At 48.7% G+C, this 19,580-nt stretch overlaps 1 protein-coding gene across 1 annotated transcript; it reads left to right on the top strand.

The window, feature by feature from the left end:
- Nucleotides 1–2,075: 2,075 nt before the first annotated feature.
- Nucleotides 2,076–19,223, top strand: SVOPL (SVOP like). The gene is given in 16 exon segments (XM_066318524.1): nucleotides 2,076–2,136; nucleotides 2,657–2,752; nucleotides 3,738–3,835; nucleotides 4,275–4,346; nucleotides 4,433–4,557; nucleotides 5,802–5,865; nucleotides 7,226–7,286; nucleotides 7,289–7,350; nucleotides 9,217–9,345; nucleotides 10,732–10,805; nucleotides 12,601–12,751; nucleotides 12,754–12,805; nucleotides 13,348–13,459; nucleotides 13,858–13,939; nucleotides 18,922–19,155; nucleotides 19,158–19,223. Coding segments are annotated over 15 exon segments (1,416 nt in total). The 5' UTR covers nucleotides 2,076–2,136; nucleotides 2,657–2,718.
- Nucleotides 19,224–19,580: the final 357 nt, after the last annotated feature.

Genomic DNA, 19,580 nt, shown 5'->3' with positions numbered 1-19,580 from the left:
GGGTTTTGTGGAAGAGTTGTGGCACTTCCCAGAAGGAAGGCATGGAGCCCAGAGGGGGTAGCAGTGAGGTGCTCCAACACCCCTCAATAAACAGTAGCAGGGTATCCCAGCATCAGGAGGGCTGGGCAAGGTGCAGGGCTTGATGCTTGTCCTGTCAGCACCATGGGCTGAGCCTACTCCGGATGTTTTGGAGGAGAGTGTCTATTGAACCTGCCAGGTGTGATGTGGCAGCTTAGGGCAGAATGTGTTTGCAGGTCCCTGATCATAAAGAAACAGAAAAGGAGAAAATAGGTGCCCGAATTCTGCTATTGCAAAACCTTTGGAGATTCAGACACGGTAAATCATGACCTCTTCCTGTGGGCTCTTCCAGGCACCTTATTTGGTTTCTGTTGAGCCAGTTCCTCTTGAAGGTAGTCCCTAGCTGTTGGCCATCATAATCAGCTGGCTGCACTGCATGCTGCTGGCAGCTATTGCTGCCTCAGACAGCAATTGCCCAGAGATAGACGTAACCAATATCCTTTGCATCTTCTTGGCTGGATTGTAATGATCTCTGACAGCAAGGTCGGTGTATGTGACCCGAGTGACTAATCTGCCGTTAGTCCTTAATGCCCTCCTTCCAACTGTCCCTTGGAGCAGGATCAAGGTATCCATCCTGGGGTGGTGTAATTCCATGCTTCCTGTGTTCACTGCCCTCTATCTCAAAGGGAATTTGCATTTACATTCGGTGCTCTCAGCCATTACTCCCTCTGGCTCTCAGCCTGCTGTAGGCTCCCCAGTCTGTGCTGGTGGCTGTGAACACAGCGTGGGCCAAGCCCAGCACTCCTGAAGGGAGGCCATCAAAGGAGGGGGTGTCAGCAAAGTGCAGATGTGTGAGCCCCCCTGCACAGTGCCTGAGCATGCCACTTAGCAGGAAAGCTTGTGGGTTTAAGCAACCAGTGTGCGTAATCCCTGCCCTGGGATTAAAATGAGCTTTTTCTGATGAGGAAAAGCAACAGCAATGAGGCCAAAAGATCTAGTGCTGAAAGCCAGAAACACTGGCAGAGGAATCTCTCTTCCAGTTGCCATCCAGAATGCATGGCTGTTGTTTATGGATGCCCTGAGGAGATGGGGATTAGCACAGGGGTGAGGCAAGAGGGCTGGTTTGCAGCAGGGCAATGTTTTTTTTCCCATTAAATAAAAAAAAACTCTGGTTCACTTTTTAAATGGTTGGAGTGCCCTTGGGACTGCGGGGGCTCATGGCACAGGGCCCTCTCTCCAGGCCCCCAGTGTGAATTGTGTTTCCTTAGCTGGACAGAGAGAGAGGTGGGAAGAGACCCTCCGTGGCTCCTTCTGTCTCAGCCAGTGAAATGTTTTGTAAAATGTTCAATTCCCTTCCATCCTCATGAGTGGCCTGCCTGGCCAGGGAATGGGGGCCCTCCTGTGAGGGAGGCAGTGCCAGCACACGCATGACTGTGCTGCTTGGGTGAGGAGCTCAGCGCTAGTCCTGTCACTCCCAAGATCTGGGGTTAGGGCTCTGGCTGGGTCACCTGGCTCTGCCTCAGTGGGGTCTCCCACCAGGCTGTGCAATGGCAGAGGGCAGCACCTCTGCTGCCCACTCAAACCCAGCTCCCCTGGGAGCCTCCAGCAGGGCAACAACTGCTGCCTGTGTCATGTCCTGGCTCCTGGAGAGGCAGCGTCTTTTAGACTGGCACTGTGCTTCTCTGGCCTCTGGGCTGGGAACTTGTCACTTCTCTCATCTTGGCAGGTCTTCCAGTCTTCCCCAAGGCACTTCCTGGACTTCCCATAAAAATACCCCGTGTGATTGATGACTGATGTCTCTCAGTTCACTAACCTACCCTGTGATGTTTCTGTGTTTTTTACCTAAAAAACCCTAACGGGAAGGGATATCTTCCAGTAGCTGCATGAAACAAATTCACATTGACTGTGTCTGAATATTTCCACCCCAGTGTGAGAAACTGCCCTGCTGTTCTCTTGCTCAGGTGACTTTGTGCTGTTGTGAGGTTTCACAGGTAATCCTGGCCTTGCCCACAGTGACGGCGGATCCCAGCAGGAGGTGAGATGGCCACTGCCCAAAAGAGGCAGAAAATGCTATTGGCTTGGAGGAAATCCATGCAGAGAGAAAAGCATCGCCAAAAGGTGGGTTTGTATTGACAGGACTAGAAATTTGGGGTAGGGGGGGTATCCTCAGTTGTGCCACTCCAGCTACTTAAAGGCCTCTGTACATCGAGCTACAGCATCCTATGCTCCCCTCTCAGCTCACCTCCCAGACTGGTGACTGCTGCCTGTGGCAGTGGGAAGAGCTGGCTGTCTTGGCTTTTCTCAGGCCTCTGCTTTGTGTAAACATTTTATTATATTGGTAATTTGACGATTCATTGACTTGGGATAATTTTTTTTTTTTTTACATTTCACTCTGTTTCAAAAGCATTTTAAATTGTACAGGCTGTCCTTCCTCCGTTTGTGCTGTTTACTGTTTCAGCAACACCCTGTTGTGCCACCAGGACATCCAGGGGCTGGTCAGTGGACATACAACTGATAGATGTTTCCAGGATTTTTCCTGGTGTAGTCCCACAGTAGCATGAAAAATGTTTTTTTATGAAGAGGAGGTGCAATCTAACTGCTGACAGGTTTTGTGTCTTAATTTTGTTTTTGTCTTTAGGGGAGAAGACATTTACAGTGGAAGAAGCTGTGGAAACCATTGGGTTTGGGAGGTTCCACATCATGCTTTTCCTCATCATGGGCAGCACTGGGGTAGGTATCTGCAGCCGTCTGTGCTGGCCTGAAAAAAGCTTTCCTCTCATTTTTCTCATTACCATGCAATAACAACCATAAGCACTGCTGCCAGCCTGGTTTTTTCCTATGTTTTCCTTTACATGCTTTCTCAAGTAGGATTTCTGCTGTTTTCATCATCGATGAAAGTAGATTTTGGCCCCACTGATATCAGACCTATTTCAGGGCAAAGCTGAGCAGGTTGGCCCAGAGCATCACGGTTTGGCCTCTGTTCTGGAGCACTGTCAGGGCACAGTGAAGGTTAGGTTCGGCCTCAGAATGGAATTTTTCATGTCATTCCCATGGCACCCAAATCCTGTGCATCTGGCTCAGAAGGTCTGAGCTCCCTGGCTCATCTTCTCATCCCTGGCTACCTGAAAAATTCCCTAACTTTCACGGTCTTGGGTTAATTGTGTATGTGTTTTGGGAACTTGGGCAAAAGCTGGAGGCCAGGCTGGGGTAGAGATGTAATGAGGGTCTATCCCTCTAGAAGATTGCTGCAGCTGAGGTGAAAAAGTCTGAAGTTGTGTGTAAAGTCAGCCCATTTCTATTTGAAGCCAGCTGCTGGGGCAACACCCAATGGAGCAATGATGTTTTTCACCAAAAACAGTTTGGAGAGTTCATGTCAGATGCCTGAATCCACAGCTGGGTACCCAACCAAGCAGCTTGGTTTCCAGAGAGAGCTGAAGATCCTCCACTAACACATCAGGCTAAGAGCCTTCTCTGCCAAGGATGGCTCTTTCCAAACCCCCAGATATATGGTGTACCTGTTCCTGCTTTCTAGGTGCACCTTTCCCTCCTCCACTCCCTGCCAACAAGGTCAGGCAGAGGGCTCAGATCGCTGTGGAGGCACCAGGACTGTTTTGACATGGTGGAATTGCCATGGCTGCAGGCCCTGCAGGACTGAGAGGCTTTTCCCCGTGGGCTTCTTGTGGTTTCCCTTCTTGTTCTCACACACCCTTGTTCCCAAGGTGCTGAAGCCATGGAGATCATGCTGATAGCTGTTGTGTCCCCTCTCATCCGATGTGAGTGGCAGCTCCAAGACTGGCAGGTGGCTTTAGTGACAACAGTGAGTAACTCCATGTTCTCCCCAGACAGGTCATCCACCATGTGATCATAGTCCTGGGCACCACCACGGGTTTTGGAAGCACATTTCGCCAGCGAACCAAACAAATTCCTTAGGGCCTCCTCACAGGGGCAAGAACAGCGCCACAACTGTAGACATCAAAAATGAAGCAGATGAGAGCAGATGTCCGTGCCCAGAGCAAGTAATGCCAAAGCCAAAGCAGACCCCCACTTCCACGTTCTGATTTTGAGAACTTTGCCGTCCACCCCCAGCTTTGAGGTCTGCAGCAGCGAGTGCCTACACGAGGGAATCCATCCCCTGAAAGCCGCTCACTTACGGTTCTGGGCACTGCAGTTCCCCCTGCTGCCCTGAGAACACACAGCTCACACACAGAGCACAGCTGGCAATGGGCCCTCCACAGCTGCCTTTCAATTCTCCTCAGATGGTGTTCTTTGGCTACATGGTGTTCAGCATAGTGCTCGGGCTCCTGGCCGACAGGTACGGCCGCTGGAAGGTGAGCGACAGCCATGGGCTGCACGTCCTTCTCCTGTGCCTGCCCGAGCCTGTGCTTTAACCACCCCAATGCTTGCCCTTTTGCAGATCCTACTGCTCTCCTTCCTCTGGGCAGCCTATTTCTCCCTGCTGACCTCCTTTGCCCCGTCCTACGCCTGGTTTGTGTTCCTGCGGGCCATGGTAGGAGGTGGCGTGTCGGGCCACGCGCAGGGGTAAGGCTGTGCCAGCGCCTTCCCAGAGGAGGGGCTGCGAGGGGAAAGGTGGCCCAATTCCCACACCACCTGGAAACAAAAAGCCATCCTTGTGATTTCACTAAATCCCGGTCAACTGGCCTAATTTGCAGTTCCCAAGGGCTCCTAAGGCTGGAATGAGGGGGCAGCTGGTTTACATCAGACTGGTGACAGAGGCATTATTAAGTACATATAAAAACAATTAGGTAACAGATGAGTAAAGAGTGCTTCCTCCTTTAAAAAAAGGAAACAGTCACAACAATTCTGCTTAAGTAGAAAATTCTTTTTGAATTACGTAAACGTTCCCACCGAAATGAAATTTCTGTCTTGTTGGGGCAGAAAGGAGGATTGGGGAGGAAAAATCCACAATATTAACAACCACTTCACTAGGGACCTGGAAAATTTTCGTTGTTGTTGTTGTTGACTCTCTTATGGAAAGAAATGAAACATTTCATTGCCTCCCGTGGTTCCTCAAAACCCAGTTCCTGCCCACAGAGGAAAGCCCCAACCTGGCCACATTGACCCCAAAGCTCTTTGGTGAAGGAAGGGACATGGAAGAGAGAGGTGTTGTTGGGAGGAGAAGGCAGCAGTGCCTGAGTCATGCGTGTGCTGGCACTACCTCCCTCTCAGGAGGGCCCCATTCCCTGGCCAGGGAGGCCACTCATGAGGATGGAAGGGAATTGAACATTTTATAAAACATTTCACTGGCTGAGACAGAAGGAGCCACGGAGGGTCTCTTCCCACCTCTCTCTCTGTCCAGCTAAGGAAACACAATTCACACTGGGGGCCTGGAGAGAGGCCTGTGCCATGAGCCCCCCGTCCCAAGGGCACTCCAACCATTTAAAAAGTGAACAGAGTTTTTTTTATTTCATGAAAAACAAAACAACCCTTTACTAAAATGTTCATTCTGTGAACATATCTGTGCCTGTTCTGACACCTCCATCACCCCACAGGACCTTCCCGTAGGTTTCCTGATGTATAGACTGGAGTGTTTACCTGCTTGTATCCATGGGCTGGAAAGGATTTGTGCCTTGTGTTTCCCCTGCATGTAATTTGGTGCTGGAGTGGGAGGCATGTTGGACAGGGATTCTTTGTCTCTGGGTGCTCAAGGGGAGGAGGGAGGTATTCATTTTATGAGTTGAGCTGAACTGATACTTGATTTGTATGGAAATTCTCATTGCAACTCTATTTCTGTTTGTTTGTTTGATTGATTTCTTTTTTTCTAGACTTATAATAAAAACAGAATTTTTGCCCACCAAATATCGAGGATACATGCTGCCCTTATCTCAGGTAAAAGTGAGCACATCACTGTTTCTTCTAGCTTCGAGTCCCAGTTTGGAAGCCAAGTCTCCAGCACATCAGCACTTCTCCCCAGACTAATCACACTTTTCTGGGTCTGAGCAAGTGTCTGTTGCCTCCTGCGCCTCAGAGTGTGGCTTCTGTGTTATTAAAGACATACACAGGAGAGAGGCAGTATCTTCTCCAATCATTTGGTGCTCCAAACATTGTGGAGAGACTCTGACACCCAGCCTCTTGGTTATCTTATTGACAATGGGGCTGCCTGGTCTAATGGGGCCAATGCTGATGGACTGGCAGGCATCCATCCTACTGGAGCTGGTGAGATTCCCAGTCCACTCCAGCTGAGGTGCATCCCCCTTCTTCCTCTTTGGATCCCCAGAGATACAAGGAGTTTATGCAGTGACTCCCAAATCCTAATCTACTCCTTTCCCTGCTCAGGTTCTGCAGGGGCTTTGCACAGTTAGTCCCAAATTTGGCCTGACACGTGCTGGAAGGGCTGTGCCCACTTGCTGGGTTCATTGCTGACTGCAGGTTTCTGCAGTGGGCAGTTGCTGTGTGTGCAGATGATCAGTGGTGACACCTCTGAGTGCACAAATTCACCCCGCTGCTGAGCCAAACTTTCCGTGCCAGGGACAATTTGCTTTTCACTGCAGCCTCCTCGATCACAGAGCACCATTACCAAAGTGTCATCAGAAACACAAAGATTTATGGAAGAACAATCGTGTATTTCTCCCCAGAAATTTGTTATTTCTACCCCCAGGCTTCATGAGCTTGCTGCAGGTTTTGTGATTTGTGTTGGCTAAACTCCTTTGGGTGGTCCCCTGGAGAGGGATGTGTCTCCTAATGGCAACAAGTGAACTTCAGAAAGGAATGTACTTGCAGATCGGAGGCCGGGTTCTCTGTTGGTATAGCTTGGCATTGAGTCCACTGAAAAGCCACCAACTTCCAGCACTGGAAATCTGGCCTGGTTTTGCCTTCTGAGCTTGTAAATCTGCTGCTTCCCAGAAGAGACTTAGAGAACAGGAGAATCCATGGGCGTGAGCATCAGCAGAGAAGTGACTAGAAGGACAAAAGCAGGGCCTTTAAGCACCACTGTATCCACAGTACAAACTGCTGGGTTTTACCTGTAGCTAATTAAGACTACCTTCACTGTCCCTCCCCAAAATCTTGTCTTTCCCTTTTTCCTCCCACACAAGCCCAGCTTCTCAGGCAGCCACAGGGTGGCTAAGCTGAACCTCAGCTTTCCCTAGCACAATTCCCCCGCTATCCACAGAACTGGACCGGAAGGGAAGAAAATCAACCAGTCATTGCCATGTGTTCATGTTCTAACCCCTTTCTTTCCCTTGGGAAGGTGTTCTGGTTGGCAGGATCCTTGTTAATCATTGGCCTGGCATCAGTGGTGAACCCAACTGTCGCTGGCGGTGGTTGGTCAGAGTCGCCTCCATCCCTGGCATCCTCCTCATCCTGGTGTTCAAGGTAGGAGCATCTCCACTCCCCGTTCCCTGCTGTCTCCCCAGGCACCATCAGCCTCCACCCCCTCCATCCTAGGGCTCTTCTTGTGTCCTCCTTGCTCCTCTTCAGTCCTCTCACGCAGCGGCTCGGTGGAGTCCTGGCAGGGCTGCACACCAGCTGCCGGGGAGATGTGACCTTGCTGGGATGGCCTGGCTTTACTGGCCTGCTGTAGCCCTCCAGTAGCCCAGGTTCCAGTGCCCGGGCTGCCAGCAGTACCCAGGGATTGTGATGATGGGCCAGGCACCAAGAGGAAGGCAGGCTAGATAGTGTATGAAAAAAATGACAAATGATACCTTCAGTCTAATGCTGGGCACAGCACGTGCTCCTCAGTCTTTACATTTTCTAGGAAAGTAGCCTCAGTACAGGGTTCCCAGAGTGTCAGGGTAAACCACAGCTTCCCCAGGTTTCCTTTTGCTGCAGAAAAATCAGCCTTAGGAGTGAGAACCGTCTGATTTGTGCAGGGTGATGTGGAAAACCCCTGCTCACAGTGCTCATGGGCACCGCGGTGCTGAGCTGTGGCTGGTGGAGGCTGTACGGATGTAAAACCTCTTCCTGCAGCTGAGTGAATGCACAAGTCCATCTACAGCGCTACCTGGGCAGGCAGATGTAAGGTTGCTGTGAGTGTACACTTGTATAAACTGGATATTTAGTTTCCCTGATTATTTTTGGCAGAAAAATTGGATAGCAAAAGTTCATAATCTGGGGCGGGGGGGGGAAAGACAGAGTTAGTATACATACTTTAAAAAATGAGTCTTTAATTCATATTTGAGTGAAACAGATGTATATTTTTATAATTTAATACAGCCACCATTTAATTAAAAAAAGTATTTTATTTGGAAAGAACACAAATGCTAGTGATGAGTTACACTTCAACCCCTTCTTCCTTTTTATTAAAATGGCCTTGTTGTGCCTTCCGAGATTTTTACTTGAGCAAGTAATATGTGCTTCATCTCATTTTAGAGTGTCGATTAATTCAGGACTGTTTTTGTTAAACCTGTGTGTTTGGCTTTCACCTTTCATAAGCACTTGTCACAGATGGCTCAGTGTCAGACCCCTGGGTGCTGGACCAACAGATGGATTTGTTGGGCAGGGTGAGCCCCCCAGCATGAGGAACAGGGCGCTGGGGCACAGGGGGTACGGGCAAAAGGCTGCTCCAGCCCATGGAGTGCCCTGTGCCCACCTGAGCAGGCTCCTGGGCGTGATGGAAAGTTGTGAGCACGACGAGAGAGGTGCAGAAAGGTTTCCTGCTGTTGTAGATGCCTATTATAAAGTTGGCTTTTTGCAAGATGTGTGTTATATGATTAATAACTTTGTGGTAAGGATATAAGTTTTTATTTCTGCTGTTAGTAAAGAAAATTAGGCAGAGTGGTAGCAGTGATATAGTATGGTTAAACTGTCTGTTTGGCCGGGATAACATGCAGTGAACATGTAAAGAAGACTCTGCTATTGATACACCAGCTATCAGCATCTCCCAGCTGAAGAAAGCACGGACCAAGGCCCAATCTGGAGATGATAATGAAGACACAGCCAAGAAACACGCAGCTCTAAAAAGGCAGACCCAAGGAGGGGCCATGCAAAACAGCTCCTGGAATATGGAAACTAGTTTATGGAAAAATATGAATATTCAACAGACTGATACAATAGAAAGGGTATTTAAAAGAAAGCCTGTGAAAGAGCAATTTGTGGACTTGGCTAAATGCCAAGTCACCCAGCCAGCCATACTTTGCTTTTTTTCCTTATCTCCTAATTGTCTCATCTTTTCATTAAAACTTATTTCTTAAAATCTACCAAAAAGTGCATATCTCATTTTTCACACCGCTCTGCTTGCAGTTCATCCCGGAGTCGGCACGGTACCACGTGTCCACGGGGAACACGGGGGCTGCGCTGGCCACGCTGCGGAGGATAGCCAGCATGAACGGGGTGGCCATGCCGGAGGGGCAGCTCAGGGAGCCTGCCAAGGTGAGTCGAGGTGTCCAGCCCACCCATCCCAGGCAGGGCTGCCAGCATCTGGGCTTCGGGGACGGAGCGGGATTGCCAACCACATCTCGCTCTGCCTCTCTCGTCCTCCTTGCCTGGCTCTTTTCCCGAACAGCTGCTGAGAGTGATGATGGAGATGGCCGTTTTCTTTTGGAGAAACAAACAGTATCCTGGCCTTCAAATGGAATGGAGTTTTCTGCTTGGGTTGGGGTTTTTTGTTGGGTTTTTTTAGGGGGGGGGTTGTTGTTTGTTTGTTTGTTTTTCTCCTCATTTTTGTCTGCTCAGAAAAATATTAGGCTAAGAAGTACCACAAAAAGGGCTCCTGGCAAAGCATGCTATTCCTTCTTTCCCATCCTGCAGGGCTGTTCCCTCTGCCATGAGGTCTGGGAACTGTCCCTTGGGGTCTGTCTCAGGGCTATGGCTGGGCAGGCTACAAGGTTCCTGCCCTGAGGTCAACCCAGTGCTCCCAGAGGCTTCTCCCAGCCCCTGCTCTGGCTTGTCCTCTGTGCCCCAGATCCCTGAGTGTGGAGCCACAGACCAGCAGAAGAGGGTCAGAACAGGAGAGACCATTTCACAGACAGCCCCAGCTGTACCTGTAAGCAGCTGAGCAGCTCAGGGGTGGATCACTGCTGGACTGAAATGCCCAAAAAATATCTGTGGGTACTTCATGAGGGGGACAGTCTCCCTTCAGACTTCTCCCCCTGTCACCCAGTCTGGTCCCTGGTGGGTGGGAAGACTTAGGGTGGCTCCTTTGACCCTCAAACTGGAAGATTAGACAAATCCATTGTTCGGGGCCTCAAAATTATCCAGTTCTTTTAAATCCCTTCCCCAGATCTTTTTCCTGCCTATTCAGTCCCATGGGCACCAAGCATTGTCCCTAGAAATTCATGCAGGATGGTGCTATTGTATTGGAATTAGTTAGGATTAAAGCTTCCCTGTCATTTAATTGAATTTATGTAATGGACCCACATTGGATGTGGGAAGAGATTTTTTTTAGTTTTGCCCTCGCTCAGGCTTAACCAATGATGAGGAAACTAAAAATACAGTCGACCCACACCCTCCCTGTGAGCTTGTCTCCCCTCGGTGGTGGAGTCCTGGGGGGTCTTTTGGGGCCAGGAGAGCTCGGGATGTTCTCTGCTCCCCTCCTCCATCCTTTGCAGTGCAGCTTCCCGTGGGTGTCTTTTGGGGCTTTGCTCTTTGGAGGTTTGGTGGGTGCTGTGTGACACCGTCTGTGACTCTGTGCCACAAGCAGCCTGGGGACAGGGGGAGGACAGGAGGGCACAGAGTGCCAGCTGCTCTCACAGAACACTCACTGCTGTAGAAAGAGCCTTTTACAGCAACTCCTATTTCTATTGTATGATTTTTCAGGAGAGAAGGGGAAGATTCAAGGACCTCATCCACTCCAAATACCTCAGAACCACTTTGCAGATATGGATCATATGGTAATTTTTTTTCCTCTTGCTTATTTGCTCATTCTCTTGGTTGATAGTGTGCAGGGAGCAGAAGTCTCCCATTGGCTCTGCCTTTAACAGGACACCACTCCAGTGGTGGCTACACATCCTTGGCAGCTGGAGGGACGTGGATCACCACAGGTTTGTCCTGTTTCAGACCACACCCAAAATGCTGCGAAGTGAGGCCCTCGAATTTTTAATTTTTTTTTCCCCCTTGACTTCTATGAGTGTTATGAAATAATCTTTTTTGGTTTTTATCTTTGTCTCCTCGTCATCCCAGGAGTTCCTGGAATGTCCTCAGGTCTGCATTACCATCCCTCCCAGCATTCCCTGCCTTCCCAGGTGGCCCAAATTCTGTTGCTCATTTCTGAAACTGCCGGGGGGGGGATAAAAAAATGAAAATTACTTTTCAGCCTGCTTATGGTCAGGCGTATTCTGGATTACTTGATAATGACAAAGCAAGGCTGCCATCGCCAGTTCTGTGTTTTTGACAGTCAGCCATGGTGCAATGTGAGCCTCTCTGGCCAGTTAATGAAAACTCCTCTTGGAAATCCCTGGGTAGAAAGGATAAGGACATTCACACTCCTCCCCTGATCCAGTGTGGGGTCTCTCCCATGGAAAACCGTCCTCCATGAATTACTCCAGTGTGGGTCCTTCCCATGGACTGCAGTATTTTATGAGTTGCTCCAGTGTGGATCTGCCAGAGGGTCACAAGTCCTGCCAGCAAACCTGCTGCAGCACGGGCTCCTCTCTGCATGGACCCACAGGTCCTGCCAGGAGCCTGCTGCAGCATGGGCTCCTCTCTGCATGGACCCACAGGTCCTGCCAGGAGCCTGCTGCAGCATGGGCTCCTCTCTGCACGGACCCACAGGTCCTGTCAGGAGCCTGCTGCAGCATGGGCTCCTCTCTGCATGGACCCACAGGTCCTGTCAGGAGCCTGCTGCAGCATGGGCTCCTCTCTGCATGGACCCACAGGTCCTGTCAGGAGCCTGCTGCAGCATGGGCTCCTCTCTGCATGGACCCACAGGTCCTGTCAGGAGCCTGCTGCAGCATGGGCTCCTCTCTGCATGGACCCACAGGTCCTGTCAGGAGCCTGCTGCAGCACGGGCTTCCCGTGGGGTCACAACCTCCTTCAGGCATCCATCTGTTCTGCCATGAAAACCTCCACAGGTGGATCTCTGGAGACCTCCACGGGCTCCAGGACCACAGCAGCCCCACCATGGTCTGCATCATGGGATGCAGGGAAATCTCTGTTACAGCACCTGGAGCCCCTCCTGCCTTTCATTCATTACTGACTTGGCTGTTTGTGGAGATGTTTCTCACACGTGCTCTCACTTCTTTCTCTGGCTGCTGCTGCTCTTGCACAGTTTTTCTGGTTCTAACAAATACTATCCCCAAGGCACTACCAGTATTGCCAATGGGCTCAGCTGGTAGCGGCTCTGTCTGGCATGGAGGAAGCTTCCAGAAGCTTCCCACAGAAGGCACCCCTATAGTCCCCAGCCACTATCAAACTCTGGCCACGCAAACCTGATACAAAGCTGAACTATGAGCTGGGGTGAGGTTTACTGAGAAAGAGCAGTGCCTGGACATAGGTAGGAGAAGAGTGCCATGGGACAGGTGACCAGGTGGATGCCCGAGGCACCTCTCTGCTCAGGCTAAGGGGTTCCATCATGCAGAGCTGGTGCAGGCAGCAGCTGAGATGGCAGATCACCCAAAACCTGCTACGTTTTAGTTTCCTCACCTCCCCCATCACAACTGCAGCTCACTGCAGCATTTCTCCCCGCAGGCTGGGCATAGCTTTCGCCTATTACGGTGTCATCTTGGCCAGCGCCGAGCTGCTGGAGCGGGACCTTGTCTGTGGCTCTGCAGCCCCAGCGCCGCAGGACTCCAGTGACGCCTCTGAGGGCAGCCACAGCCCCTGCCACTGCCGCTTGTTCGGGGGCCTTCTGCCTACCAGACCATGATCATCAGCACCGTCGGGGAGATCGCACGTAACCTCGTCCCCCATCCCTGCCCCGCCATTCCCTCTCCCAGTGCTCACTGCAAAGGTTCGAGCCGTGCCCTTGGTGACGGGGCTGACATCAGCTGCACAGCTGCGGGCAGCTTCTGGGCTACAGGCCGTGAGCTGTGCTCCTGGCTCAGCGGGGCACTCGTGGGGCACCCCTCAGCGCCTGGTGCTTGGGTGGGCTGTGCTCAGAGGGACAAAAACCACCCCAGACCCGTGCTGCTCAGTCAGCTGTGCCTTATTGCCATGGCGCAGGGCAGACACGGGTGTTCTGCCTCAGCACAGCCAGTTTCAGAGAAGCACGGGCTTCGTCCTCTGAGGGGAAGGGAGAAAAAAAGGGGCAGGGGGGAAAATCACAAGTTTTGGGTGCGGGAAGAGAATGACAGGGTTTGTGCGTTTTACAGGATGTTTGGTAGGCACTGGGGATGCAGACAGGTATCTTTGAGTCACGCTGTGTAAAGTCTGCCGAGCAGACAATCATTGCAGTTAGGTCATCAAATGTTTTATGGTTTTCCTTTTTATTTCCAGTGAATCCTGTGAACATTCTCAGCATCAATCTCCTCGGAAGACGTCTAAGCCTGTGTATCACCATGGGATGTACAGCTCTATTCTTTCTCCTCCTCAACATCTGCACCTCAAGGTACTCTGGCTCAGACTATGGGTCTTGTTCAAGGGTGTGCAATGCTGAGGGCAGGACCGTGGTGCTCTCAGATCACCAGTCTTTCAGGCCAGTAACTCCTGTAAGTCTGAGGAAAGCCTCTGGCTGGCTCTCCTTTTCCTGGCAAAGCTGTGTCAGTAGATTCCGTGGTGCCGTGGTGTGCAGAGGGGCTCACTTGTGTTACTGAGCCCACCTGGCTTCCCCTAAGCATCATTAAAAAACATGGGGACAACATGCACCGGAAAGCAGTTATATTTTTATATTTTTTTTTATTTTTATATTTTTCATTCACTTCTTTTCTCCTTCCTTTCTTTCTTTCTGGCATCTCTGCTGGCACCGCTCGGTGACATTAACTCTGCTCCACATGGTTTTCCCTCTAGTGCAGGCATGGTCGGCTTCCTCTTCGTGCTGCGTGCCCTGGTGTCAGCAAACTTCAACACCATCTACATTTACACGGCAGAGGTGGGTTCTCCTGGAGGTGCGTTGAGCGGTTGGGGGCCTTCCAATACCGTTTGTGTCTACCCAGGAATGCTGCCTGCTAGTTTAGGGACTAGTTAAGAGCCACCTTCCTTGAACTATGTATCTCCGGCGTCCTGGCGACAGTGTTTTCATGGGCAAGATCAGAGGAGGAATCAGAAAACCAGCCTGGAGATGACAGAGTAGATGGAAGAGGGGTGCCCTACTAAGCCAGCTGTTGCTTAGCTCCTATAAAACACTCTTTTGAGGATGTTTGGTAGCACTGCCTTCCAAAACCCACAGTCTTTCCCCAGTCTAACCCCCACAGTGAGAGAAGGGACTGTTCCATTAAAAGGACCATTTCCAGCACTTAAGGGGCTGTAGGAGATCGTATATGGGGTGATGCATTTCACTTCATGGAAATTGCTATGTTCTCTCTGCAAAACAGTTTTGATTATTTAAAGAGCTTTTCCTTCGTACAACTTTGGAGCCACGAGTTCTGCGAGTTAAGTATAAATTGTTGGGGTTTTCTGTTGTTCTTTTTTTAAAAAAACAATTGTATGGAGTTAAATGGATTTCCTTGTGAACTGACTAAAGCAATCCAAAGCAAAGAGACGCAGCTCCCTGACAGAGGAGGTACAGCTGACACCGAAGGAAGCTTTAAGCATCAGCACTTTACTGCTCTGCAGTACAGCCTTTCATACCCTTTATCTTCCATGCATTCCCCCTGTGCACCCTGTCTGCCCTTCTGAGATTGGTCAGGTACACCTCAGCATTCCAGGTTTCCTTACCTTCAGTGTTGTTCACCTGTCCTACACACTTGTAGCCTGTTAGGGATGAGGCTCAGCTGCATCACCACAACTGTGTGCCTACAATTCTCCTTTCTTTTCTTTTAAATAAATGCCGTGTTTATCATCCTTCTACAGGGCCCTTGCAGGAAAAATAGCAAACATGGTGCAAGCATCTTTTATATAGGTTCCACTTGCTCTGGAATGCATCCGTGTACTGACCTTGATTCGTTCCCCAAATATACATCACATTTCATCAAAATCCTTATATGTACACTTATGGAATGTTGACAATGAAAATCCTTATACCTGCAGTTATAGAGCACTGATCATCAAAATCCTTATACCTACGTTTATAGAATACTGACAATATTAACAGCAACATGCATGAAAAAGCCAAAGGCTGCATATTAGGATATTAACAAAATCAACAGCTATGTAATTCTATCAATAAGTATACAACTTGAACAACATCAATAACTGTACAGCTCCATAAAGGAACATTCAAGGATAAGATAGAATCTCCATGTTCCCATCACCCACACCTCTTTGCCTATTCCAAGGAGTCAGGTGAGCCACAGCCAGGTTTGTTGTTTTGAGGGCGTTATCCAGCACAGGCCAAATTCAACAAGCAGGCACCCACCACACTCCAGTATCTGCTGAGATACAGGTAAATCCATGTCCCTAGGTAGCAAGATCTCATGGGCCCTCCCAGGCTTGTGTTTCCAAATGACAAACCCAGACTGGAGCAGGGCCAGTGCTGTCACTTGGTAACAAAAGTGCATTAGAATCAGTGTAAACACAGCTTCCCAAACTCTTTGCCTGTGGGCCTTCACTTACCATTCCCTCTGCTTAGTTTTTAAAGAAAAGCTTTAAGTGTCGAATGGAAATGTCTGGACCAGCTGAAGAATATGAAATACTAGTAAATAACACATTGAACACCCCGAGGTTGTAAGAATTATTGGTTGTGCTGAACGACATAAGTAGGCCCATTTTTAGCCTTGACAATATGTGGTACACCTAAAGCTGCAAAAGCATTATGTCAATGCGAGATCACGTCTTTTTGCCTTCTCTCCTGTACGTACAGAAGCTCAAAAGGCCTTAGAGTAAGTGTCCACAGAAACATGAGTGAGTAAGTGGTGACTGTTCTTCTGTGCTGATGGAAATCCTTGTTGTAAGAAATGCAAAGGACTGCACTACCCATTGTAAGAAAATCCGCGTTGTAAGAAATGCAAAGGACTGCACTAGCTGTCACACCCTTGGGCTGTGAGGCCCACAGGATGGCCCAGAGATAGTAACATATATACATTGAGAGGTATGGTGGTAACCACCCTCCAAGCTTTTCCCTTTGGTGCTCTCAATTCTGCTTGCCTCGATCTAGCAAGTGTTTCTGGTGACCAGCTCCTGGGAGACAGCAAGGAAGGACCACCTGCTAATGAATCAAAAAGTGGTGCCAACAGCACGTTCAATAATTCCAACAGTGGTTTGATCTAATTAATTGTATACCTAATAATTTTGCAAGTCATTCAGTGTTTGTATTGAGTGCCGAACAGTCACTGTCGGAGGTTTACGAGTTTGCTCCAAGATTTTCATCCCTAAATGCTGCCAGGGAGCTTGTTTTTACTTTCCCAGGAGTAACACATAAACTGTAGCTTGTTCAAGCCTCTTGCACTACAGGCGTGGCCACAGTGAGCTGTTCTACAGCTGGTGCAGCAAATAAGACATCAGCCATACACTGTGCTGAGTTCCAAGGCACTGCAAGTTGCTATTTCCCTATTCAGTGTCCTCTAGCTCTGCATTAGTTTTCAGGCTGTGTATGACTGTGCAAATACGTACATGCCAAAGCTAGGGAAAGACAAATCCAGCAAAATGCGCTGTGCCACGCTGTCCTATCAAGGGCTAATCATACACCAAGTTCTGATTTGGTTTAACTGCAGTAAATGTTACAATCTGCTTGTGTTACTGATTCTCCCTTCGAGAAGGCTGCCTCCTGAATGAGTAAACTGCAGATGAAATACCATATTCTCGACCAAAAAGACAATACAGGGTGCACGAAACAGCAGTCACACAAACATGAATGACTTGAAAAACTTGATTTTTGTACGCTCAATGGGAGAAAGCTAAATTCAAATTAAAATAGTTTATTACCTCGTAAAATTTCGAACGGTTAAATATTGTCAACGTGTCATACCTCGAGTCACAAGTATCCCATTTGTTATTATTCAAAAGAAAATTCTTTCCTTACTCAGCCCAGTGATACTGTCAGAGGGAGCGAGTCAAGAGAAAGAAAAGCCCTCTCACTGCTGCTCTTGGAGGCAACCCTGTTTGACCCAGACCATGGCCAGCAGTCTTGTCCTTTTGTGCTTTTCCCTGTCTTTGATGGAGACCAACACCAGATCCTGCCCTGCCCCAAGTTCTTCCACTGCATTATACACTCCTGGTGCCCAGAGCCTTCACGTCATGCAGGCCTTTCATTCCCTCCCCTTCCTTTCTGCACACAGAGCTGTCTGCAATGTTCAGCCCCTCTCAGGGGGGCATAGATTAGGTTGTAAAATAGAGCAGGATGACAAGGAAAATCGCTGAATATATCCAATGCCTTGACGTAACCTTTTCCAAGTGACCTTCCTGTGCCCTACTCCACTCTGTCTTAGCATGTATGTGTTAATTTGCAATACAGGTCACACTTAGAGCTCTGAAGGAGACACAAATGACCTCTAACAGCTTCCTCAATGAGATCCTTCTCTGCAAGATCTAGCACACTATTCCTTTTCCTAATTCCAAGTTGTAATCCTTTCTCAAACACACAGCAAACATTTATGGAGCAAACTCACATCATCACTCTGAGCACAGCCTTGGCACTAAGTAAATTACAGCATGTTATATAAACTTTATCTGCAGAAGATCGTGTTATTTATCCTCATTGGCAAACAAAATGAACTTCTGTTCTTTAATCTCCACAGCATATCGGGAAAACTCCCATTCATCCGTTCCTTTGATCTACACCCTTTTTTCTTTGGGATAAAACTCAGGCCAGGTGTCTGTTGTTTCTCTGGAATACAATATTATCACCCTGTCCAACCATAAGTTTTGAGGTACTATCAAACTGAACATCATCTGTTCATTTTTGCAAATAATGTTCTCAAGTGTCCCAGAACATGTCTGGATAACATTAAGACACCAAAAGCATCTCTGACCCACCACATGTTAGAATTCTGAGCAGCACGTTTCTGCTCAGCAGCTTGGGATAAGCGAAAACATGGTAAACAAGGAGCTAAGAAATAGACTTTACACTTCTGCCTTATTCCAGGTAAGCTTTCTGTTTCGGGTGATCCCTGCAGAGCTGCTGCCATCTGCAGATTATCATTTCTCTTCCAGCAATACTTTAGACCACCTCAGTCTGCACGACTCGTGAACAAAGTGAAATTGTTTAACAAAAGCCATTCTTCTGAACAAAGTGGAGTTTCTTACACAAAAGCTATTCACGTCAAGAATCATAGTGTCTGGAAAAAACAGAGAAAAAGGTTACCACTTAAATTATCCTTCGCCCCATCTCCTTGATCCCAAATTAGCCAAGTGCGTGGCTTTACTCTGGGTTTTTTTGTAGCAAATAGTGAAAGTGTGTAGCCTTTCTCTGTTCCCTTTATAGTAAATAAGCAAAGTGTGTAGAGTTCCTCTGTTTCTTTCGTAGCGCTGCCCTCTCTCTTTTATAGCAAATGGGCAAAGTTTTACAGCGTTCCTCTGTTTCTTTCCTCCTGCATCAGCAAAGTGCCCAGCGCTCGCTGCCCGCATCCAGCACCCTTCTTCTGAGGAATCGGTGACAAAAAAAAAATTCATGATGTAATGTTAAAGGTTTGAGTCCTCATTATTGTTTCCCAGTTGCTTACCTCTGCTGCAGCGAATAAGCAAAGGCGCGTAGTACTTGCTCTTCACACTTAGTGGCGCCAAACAAATGCTAAACAGAGGGGAATCACATCCAGCTTTGACTGGCTCTAAAACTTTACTTGAGGTAAAAAATGACACATTTGTAATGATTCAAATGAGGCCTGAAGGAGGGTTGTTTGGTTTTTTTCTTTCATGTCTTATCCCACTTGCTGCCCTTGGTAACACAATGGGGCTCTAATTAAAAAAAAAAAAAATACTAGAGTGCAGATATTGTGGATTGCTGCTGCACTAATCCTGTTTCTTTCTGGCCTGTTTTAGGTTTATCCCACCACGATGCGAGCACTGGGGATGGGGACGAGTGGGTCATTGTGCCGCGTGGGAGCGATGGTGGCTCCATTTATATCACAAGTAAGAGCATGTTTGATAACGTTGATAAACATCATGCTGGACAGTGCCATCAAATACAGAGAGATGTCCCCAAAAGTCATAAAATTTGTTAAAAAATTAAAAAAAAAAATTAAAAAAAAAAAAGAGGGGGGGCATGGGGAGTGTAATCAATTCCCTCCCAACCCCATATACAGAGCACTTGGGTGGTCTTTGCCAGGTGTAGCTTCGAGTAACTCTCACTGGTATTCGGTATATTCTGAAAGTTCTTAAGGTTTACGAGATCCTGTTTTTTCTATTGCGGAGTCTCTTGGGCGTTTGCGACCCTCTGTGCACTCTTAATGAGGTGCCAGCCCTCTGTGCCAGTGAGCTCCTGTCGGATGTTCTTTGGCCTGCAGGTTCTTATGAGCGCGTCTTTCATGGGGGCTCTGTGTCTCTTCTCCTCTGTGTGTGTCATCTGCGCCGTTTCTGCAGTCACGCTGCCCATCGAGACCAAGGGCAGGGCCCTGCAGGTGGGTACCACCACTCCAGGAGCTCCTCTCAGGGCTGGTAGCTGATGGGGCAGCCAGGACCCAAACCCAGCTCTGCTGAGG

This window comes from Sylvia atricapilla, chromosome 5, assembly GCF_009819655.1.
Source record: "Sylvia atricapilla isolate bSylAtr1 chromosome 5, bSylAtr1.pri, whole genome shotgun sequence".
In the NCBI taxonomy this organism is placed as follows: Eukaryota; Metazoa; Chordata; class Aves; order Passeriformes; family Sylviidae; genus Sylvia; species Sylvia atricapilla.
Note: the sequence above shows the minus strand (reverse complement) of the source record. Positions and strands in the feature narration are given on the sequence as shown.